At 41.2% G+C, this 8,628-nt stretch overlaps 1 protein-coding gene across 4 annotated transcripts in view; it reads left to right on the top strand.

The window, feature by feature from the left end:
* The first annotated feature begins 1,006 nt into the window (after nucleotides 1–1,006).
* ZC3H13 (zinc finger CCCH-type containing 13) overlaps nucleotides 1,007–8,628 on the top strand; it is a 48,295-nt gene continuing 40,673 nt past the window's right edge. For 3 of the 4 annotated variants that reach the window (XM_065678225.1, XM_065678224.1, XM_065678222.1), the window contains exons 1-3: nucleotides 1,007–1,212; nucleotides 7,236–7,361; nucleotides 7,799–7,908. In XM_065678225.1, coding sequence (XP_065534297.1) covers nucleotides 7,245–7,361; nucleotides 7,799–7,908 — 227 coding nt within the window. In that variant the 5' untranslated portion in view covers nucleotides 1,007–1,212; nucleotides 7,236–7,244. The remainder of the gene's footprint in view (nucleotides 1,213–7,235; nucleotides 7,362–7,798; nucleotides 7,909–8,628) is intronic. The other variant, XM_065678223.1, reaches the window with a different exon arrangement.

Below are 8,628 nucleotides of genomic sequence, written 5' to 3'. Positions count from 1 at the left end.
GGGAGCTCCAGGTGATGTAGCATCAAACAGGCTGACAGACATGACATGACAGACAAACAGAATGATTGACACATGTCATTCTGGGCAGACCCAGAGGAGATTCACACATTTTGGTCATTCAAGCTGTTACAGGATTTTCCCACAAAAAACCCCAACCTATCCATCATTTTCACTGTCAAACGAAGGGTGTTCACATGAGAACTTCCCATGCATCTTTAGAGAAAGGCAAAGACACACCAGCGGCCAAATCCAGTGGGAGCTGCCCAAAGGCTCCTCCACAATTAGCTGCTATGTTTATCCTGTGGCCAAGGATTAGCCCAGAACAACATAGGCTTCAAGACTTTATACCAGGGCCTCTAGTGAAAGGACAAGAGGCATGGTTTTAAACAGAAAAAGGGTAAATTTAGACTAGACATCAGGAAGAAATTCTTCTCTGTGAGGGTGGTGAGGCACTTGGCACAGGTTTACCAGAGAGGCTGTCGATGCCCCATCCCTGGCAGTGTCCAACGACAGGCTGGACAGGGCTTGGAGCAACCTGGTCTAGTGGAAAACGCCCTTGCCCACAGCAGGAGGTTGGAACTAGATGGTCTTAAAGGTCTTTTCCATCCCAAACCATTCTGTTCGCACCTCAGCCACAGTGTTTATCAGCCCCACAGTCCTGATCGGTACAGGCCGAGAAATCAAACTGGCAAGCCCGAGCAGGGCGCGAGGAACAACCAGCGCTGCCGCAGAACACCGCCCTCCTGGGCTGCCGGCCCGCCCTAAACTCCCTGAGGTTTGGCGACCGCCGGCCAGGCCGAGCGAGCAGGCAGACAAGCTCCTTCCGCAGACTAACCGGCCCGCCTTCCCCGCCCTCCTCTAACATGGCGGCGCTTCCGCCCGGTCTCCTCTCTGCTGCCCTCCCTTCCTTGACGTCATCACCAGCGGCAGCGCAGCGCAGCGCGGCGGGCGGCGCGAGGGCCGCCGGGAAGGCCGCGCGCGGCGGGAGCGGCGGCGGTGGTGGCGGCGGCGGTTACCCATCGGCCGCGGCGCGCGGGGGCAGGGCGGGCGGCGCCGGGCGGAGGGAGCGGGCGGCGCTCCTCGTCTTCCTCTCCGTGTCGCTCCGCGCTCAGGCCCGGGAGGACGGACTCCCCCCTCGCCCCCTCCCACCCTCTCCGCCCCGGGCGGCGGCGGAGGAGGCGGCGGGGAGCGGCGCGGCAGCGGAAGGAGCAGGTGAGTGCGGCGGAGCGACCGGGGGCACGGAGGGAGGGAGCGGGAAGGGCCGTGAGGGAAGGAGAGGCGGGAGAGGGTGGGCCAGGCCGGGTCCGGCCGGGTCCTACATCCTTCGCCCCACGACGGGCTCGGTACCGGAGCTGATGGGAAGGGCCGCGGTGTCGCCCGCCCAGCCCGGTGCGCGGCGGGAGCCTCCCCGAGGAGGGGGCGCGGCTGGGCGGGCCTAGCTGTGCGCCCGGACAGCCGTTTGCGTGGGGTGAGGTGCCGTCCGTCGGTGACCATGCCGGAGCCCGCCTCCCGCGTACTTGGATCTTCCCTGTTGATGGGCTTTTTCACCTTCAGTGGGGCTCTTCTCCCACTTTCTGGCAGTAAACCAGTTTCTGCTTCATGCGCTTAGAGGATCTACTAATTTCACTGGTGTGAATTCTGTCATCACCATTTCTTTAGACAGTGGTGTCAGCTCCCATTCCTTCCAGAACTTGTATGCCAGGCATGTTGGGTTAGTGTTGCCGATGGTCTGCTTAGGTCCTCACCTTTGACTTCCTCTGCTGCATTCTCCCTCCACCATTGGTTTCTTGTCAGCCTTCTGACAGGCTGCTTGAAGAACAGGTTTTGGCAGATAGGGGGATAGGGATCAGGACCTTAAGGGATCTTGCTGCGGTGGTGAAACACTTAGGGTGCCTCTGTGCAGATTGGAGCGGTCAGACGGGGCCTATCGACTGAGTGTATCTGGAAACTGTGGAAGTGTGGTTGTATGTGGCTGTGCCCAAAATAATCCATTCCGCTCCTCAGCATGCTTGGTATGCTGTGACAAAGTGCTAATGTGGTGTTCCAGCTTACAGATTGGAGATAACACATGTCCAACAAACTTGGCATGAAGGCATAGTGAACTGGGGTCTGTCCGCACAAGTCTGCATAGACTGTCCCTTAGCTTGGTGGATCATCTTGAGTATGAAGATTTTGTTAGACAAGATATGGAATACTGGATACTTTCTTTTGTGATGCTAGGGCCTGATTTTTTAATTTATTTATTTACATGTAGAAAGCCAACTGTGATTTTATACTTGTGAAAACATAACTAGCAGTTGCTTATCACTACTAGTGAAGGAATACTGTATGTTAAATGAGAGGTAGGATCAACTTAATATGGTGATGGGTTAACAGCACGGAGTTGTTAAAATAAACTTGGAATAATTTCTAGGGTTTTGTCAAAGAGGCTTCTTTGTGGGAGTTAAGAGTGTTAGACTGACCTCGTATAAATGTGCAGCCAGTATTTGACTAGTTTTTTTAAAGATGGGCAACAATGCATTTTACTATTTTTAGCATTATTTTTAGGTAGTAAGCAGTGGAGCTCCTTCCAGTATCTCTATTTTGTTAGTAGTATGATGTGGAGACATTAACACTGTAATCAGAAACAAAACCTTTTCAGGTAAAAGCTTTTCGTGTGGAAAAGTGGAGGGAAGCACTGACATTTTCTTCTTCGTAAGGTATTATTTGTCAACAGGTATTAGTGTATCATAGGATGTTACAATCAGTTTGTGCCTGAACTTCTGTAGGATTTTAAAATTACAATTTTGTTTGTTACTTTAAATGGCATATTATTTGTAGGTAGGATTTTATTTGTAGGTAAGATTTTCTTTATGTTTAACCTGTGTGTGGTGTGCATGTATGCATGCACAGACATTGATTGTCATGCCTACTAGGGATGTCTTGGACTTTCTTAAACAAATTATATCTCGTTATATTTTTTTCTAAACTTTGCTGTTGTTCTGTTACATCTCAGTTTCTAGTTGTCCTGTTTTTTGCAGGATTGTTTTTTGCAAACGACTGGATTAGGTTTTTCTAGTAGAAAAGCAGGTGTTCCAGGTGTGCTTCTATTGATCGTGGTTTATGTAATATCATACTTATTTTGGAAGAAAAATGCTAAGCATGCTTGACCCCAAAATGGAGGAGTACTGATAATAAAAGTACAGAATTTCATTGAATATTGTGTTAATCGTCATGCTTCATTGATTTCAGTTACTTGAATAGTGCCTAGTAGGTATACTCACTTCTCTCAAGTCTGTCTTACGTTTTAGATGTATCTCAGAGTGTTACCTCATGAGTAAATTTTATTTCAAATGGTAGTATAATTAATGTCATTAACAGTTTGTCTCTCACCCAGGAAAAGTTATTCCATTTAAAGAATAACGTAGATTCATCTGTAGGTTATTGTAGTGTTAAAATATTCCTAAATTATTGCTAACAGTTCCTGTGGATCTTATTTACAGATTGGAAAGCTATACTTTACAGTCAAAACCTTAGCTATAGAATTTATTTTAGGAGTATAAAGTTAATTTCGCTTAGTAGTAGCAAGCTGTTTCAGAAGTTACAGGCACTTCAGTGCCCCTAGGTAGATACAGCTATACAACGTCATGTACTTGAAACACAGAAGTACATAATTTTCTAATTAGAAACTTAAAAAAATAATAATTATGGAAGTAATTAACTGAAATGTTGAAATATGAGTGCTCAGGGCTCAGCCGACACTGGTAATCAGTGCTTTCTAATCCATGTGAGTGTTTGATAAGGAGATGTTAGTTCAGAGACACAGGCATTTGGTGGAAAGGAAAATCATTGAACTGGCCATTAGTGTGGGATTTATTTCAGAATGGTGATCATCAAGGGTAAAGCAATGTAAGATGAAAATGAGGGAGAATTGAGCACGTTATGAGAATGTTTATGGGATGTTCCATTTCAGTTGTTCTTGATTATACATTAAAATGCAGTCTGAAAAATCTCGAAATGAAACAATTTTGGTTTTCCCCTTATAGTACTTGCTTATAAGCAAGAAAACTTGTCACTAACATAAAACTGCTGTTAGGCATCTGAGGTTTTCTGTTGCAATATTGTTTAAATAGTATCTATATTTTTCCAACTTGCTTGGTCTTTTGAAGAATGAAAATGGGACTGGCTACATTTCCAGATACAGTCTCTCAAATGTAATGCTTGACATAGTGAAAATTCCTCAGTTTGCCTGGGAATAGCATGTCTGGGCTCTAAACCTTCAGCCTGTATAACAGTTATGTTCACTTAAAGTGAAATATCATACAGTTCTGGTTGCAGGAGCAACCAGAAGAACCCTTGTGATAGAACTGACAGAATGCTACCTAAAATAGTTCATTTTTTTGTTTGTTACTCTTGGCGTTTTGGGGTTTTTTTTTTTTTTTTGAATTTTTTTTCATTTAACATAGGGTTTTTTTACAAACCATAGAAGAATCAGGGTTGGATGGCATTCTCTTAATTTCCTTACAGGAAATTATTGGCAAAAAAGTCAGGAAGCGGGTAGTTGGAATGAAGTTATCTGTTCAGTTATGATGGTGTTTCCCCCTTCATCCTCTCCATGTCTAGAACTATCCTCTTAAACTTAGTCATCGTCTTAGCTTCCCATAGAAGTTAATTCAAAGAGGGTAATATTACTGGGTAAAAAGTAAAATTTAAAATAAGATGTTTTGCCTCTGTTTCCTTGAAAATAGAAGGACATTGAAATTAGGAGGCAAAATAAATGTAAATTTTATGTATTATGTACTATTATCATGTTAGTGTGTATTGTACTTGCGTATTAGATGCACTCATTTTATATCTGTCCTTCATGTGTTGAACCTTCTCCCTATGCCATTGCCAGTGCCGTTCTGCTAACCCTTTTTATTTCAGATATAGCTCTTTTTAGTGAAGATATTTAAACCGAAATCAGCATTTCATATATGATCGTCTTATTAAAAATGCTTTTGCGTATGTCAGTCAATTTTTGTATTCTCTGTTAAAGCGTGTAGCTGCATGAAACCTTACAAATTCAGTGGGGGTTTTTGCTGACATGCAGTGGGAAACAATCCTGAAATGGAAGGGTGCTCAACTGGATGAGATGTGGTATTGTTTTGCTTTCTACCTTTAATGGTTTATTCTGTCAGACTTTGTAACTACTGCTGCACATTGAGCTGTCCACAATGACTCCTAATTATTTTTCTCAGAAGACAGGACTAATTCAAACTCATCAAGTATTTAGATAAAACCATTTCTCCTTGTGTGCATTACATTTTATTTATCTGCATTTCATCTGCTGTTGTATTACTCAATTTTCTAACTCAAGTAGATCTTTCTGGAAATCTCTGTTCTCCACAGTTTTTACTAACCTAAGTAATTTCCGACTACTGGCAAATTCTACTGTTTCACTGTCTGCTTCCACTAATTGTTGTTAACCATTGTTTTTAATGTCTGGTATACACCACATGGTTAACTTCTACCATCTCTGAGCATCTTAGTTAATGTCTTGGTTATCTGAAACTTACGATAGAGATCAAATTCTTCAGATAATCGAAGAGTTGGAGGAGTAGTCACTAGAGCTGAGCTGAGAAATCTCACAAGTAGATAGTTTAAGCTTGCTTTCTTCTGTTGCTTGTAAAGGAGCTGTAGTGCCTAGTAAGAGCTTCAGCACGGTTTTCTTTGTAGAAAGTGCGCAAATGTCAGTCTTCTAGGGAAGCCTTGTCATTGAAGTAACCATAGGATTCAGATAATGAAGTTCCATCAAAAATAAAGGAGAGAAAAACAGGTATTATCCAACTATCAAGTGTAAAATATGTACAGCAGCATTACTTTTTTCTTTTGTTTGTACATTTGTCTGCATTTATACTTTTTTTTTTTTTCTGTAGAATGGAACCTTACAATCTGAATGCTGTGGGAATATATTGCTGATCAGATCAGGGAAAATTTGTAGTAATCCAGTCTGGAGGGTGTTAGCTTAAATTTGTATTATTCTGACTGTATGGATGAGCTTTTCATGACATGTGGATAGGGGCAGAAGAGATAGCAGAAGGGTAGATGGTTAGAGTTTGGCTAATCATGTTGTACTGAGTAATGAGCTCTAGAGTGATGGCACTGTGACAAAGAGGTGATTTTTTGAGCTGTATATAAATCATCCAGAAACTGGCAGATTTTCCCAGACTGATATTATTTCAGTGTAGATCAGGTAGAATTTAAACAATGAACAATGGTTTTTGGACTCCTGTTTGCCCTTTTTGTACAATCTGTCTCTAAATGTGTATTTTCCCTTTAAAAAAAAAAAATGGTTTTTTTTTTCTGTATTCAGTAACTCCTCAGGTAAGAGAAATTGTGACTTATTTATCAAACTTATGATGTATTTGCTTTCAAATTTGTTTTGGTTTTTTTTAGTGAAAGGAGTTACTTCTTAAGAAGCATATGACTGTTCTGTAGATTTTTTTGTTTGGGTTTTTTTGTTTGTTTTTTTGTTTTGTTTGCTTCTGAAGTTGGTGTTTTTTGTGGGTGAGGGTTTTTTTTCCACAATTTTTTTTTTGTTTCTTTTTCTTTTGTTTTTGTTTTTTGTTTTTGTTTTGGGTTGTTGGTTTTTTTTTTTTTTTTTTTTTTGTCTTTCTAAACTCAGGTGATTGCAAATAGTTGTAGGATACAAGCCAGTAACAAATACAGACTGTGGATGGTATCAAGGTGATGTTCAGTATGATATCAAGTTGGTATTTCACACATCAAAATGAGGGGGGTGGATGGAGCTCTCATTTTCTGGATATCTGTTTCTGAAAATGGGAGCCATTTTTAGTTTCTTAGAACCTCTTTCCGAGAGGTTGGTGAAGTAATATTAAAGGTTCTTTTTACCTGGAGTCACTTCAGCTCCTGCACATAAAATACATGTTGAAGGAAAGCATCTGTTCCGTGTGGTGTTTGGTACCAAAATGAATAACATATCATATGATCTTTCCCAAAAGGAAGCTGAAGAATCCAAAACAGGTCATAAATAAAATGAAGAACTGTCATTACTGGTGCTCAGCTGACTTGTTCAAATCAGAGGCATTCCTTGTTATTAGATACATTTCACTCATTTATGACTTTTATTCTTTCTTCATCATCTCTGCAGCAACTCTTGCAACGTGTATCATACTATTTTATTAATGTGAGTTCAGTGTCCATAGCCTCAAACTGAAGGATTTTACAGTTTTGCTTTTTTTTTTTGGTTGAAGTAGTACAAAATGTCAAAAATTAGAAGGAAGGTCACAGTGGAAAATACCAAGACCATATCCGATAGCACTTCCCGAAGACCCAGTGTGTTTGAAAGGCTTGGACCCAGCACTGGAAGTACTGCAGAGGTGAGTGGTAAACGTGTTCTTTTTCTCCTCTCCACCCCCGCATCTTCTTTTCCAGGATTTAGGTGATGGGAAAGTGTAGCTCACAAGTACCAAATACTCAGATGTCTGATATTAGTAAAGGTGAAAAGAACTCCTTAACACATGGATGTTCAACATACTAATAACTAGAATATTCAGATAACGTGTGTTGTCCCAGCCTCTGGAGAGGAGCAGTAGTGCTGTACATATTAATGGAATTTCCACCAGCCTAAATTTTTCTCTGCCAGACCTGATGCTCATTGTTGGGTTTTGTTTTTTTTTTTAATTATATTACCGGTAGACAGAAATTACAGATAAATGGGAGTTAATGTGGAGTCATTTGTTTGTTCTGCCACACTCACACCAATGGTATTTCCAGAAACGAGTGTGAAATTCACCCAGTGATGTCTGTCTCTTAGACACAGTGCCGTAACTGGCTGAAGACTGGCAACTGCCTCTATGGGAACACATGTAGATTCGTACATGGCCCTTCACCACGAGGTAAAGGCTATAGCAGCAGTTATAGAAGGTAAATCAAGAACTCACTTTGAATTCTTCACATGCTGTAGGAAAAATAGCTTTTGCAACTATGTCTTTTGTTTCTTTTTTTTTTTTTTTTAAGTGAAATGCTGTTGTGTTTTTATGGTATGTTTTATCAATAAAACAAAAAAATGGTATGTTTTATCAATAACCAATTGCATTGTGAAGCTGCTCAAGACAACTTAGCAACTTGCAGTGTGTTTACTCAGGATTTGTGTGTATGTAGCTTAAAAAAATTAACAGAATCCACTGAATGCAGATTAATGTCTTATATTACTTGAAATGGGAAGTTTAAGTGCCTTAACACTTTTTTTGTGTAGTGTCACTGCAGCTTCTGATATGCCTTTCTGTCCTTTACTGAAATGCTGTCTTACAGCTACTTTCTGCAGCACTCTCATACTTGCCGCCCTTCTGCCTTTGCTATATTGTTTGACGAATAAGGTGTCTGTCCTTTCTCTCCTGTTGTGAGAAAACAATTCTCTTCAAGATGTAGTTCTATGACTTTATCTGTCAGATACAGAACAGATATCCTGCATCATAGGAGGAGATCCAAAAAGTAACTCCATTTTTCAAATGAGAGTATTTTTACTCTCTGCCTCTTCGTTTGTTACTGTAATTTAAAAGTACTGGGTGTCTCAACTGTCCTTTTCGTGGCATAACACCTTACTTAACAAACAAAATGTGGCAGTAACTTTGTAATATTCTTGCT

The sequence above is a fragment of the Lathamus discolor genome, chromosome 4 (genome assembly GCF_037157495.1).
Source record: "Lathamus discolor isolate bLatDis1 chromosome 4, bLatDis1.hap1, whole genome shotgun sequence".
Taxonomy (NCBI): domain Eukaryota; kingdom Metazoa; phylum Chordata; class Aves; order Psittaciformes; family Psittacidae; genus Lathamus; species Lathamus discolor.
The sequence above is the reverse complement of the archived record's forward strand: the minus strand, read 5'-3'. Positions and strand labels throughout refer to the sequence as shown.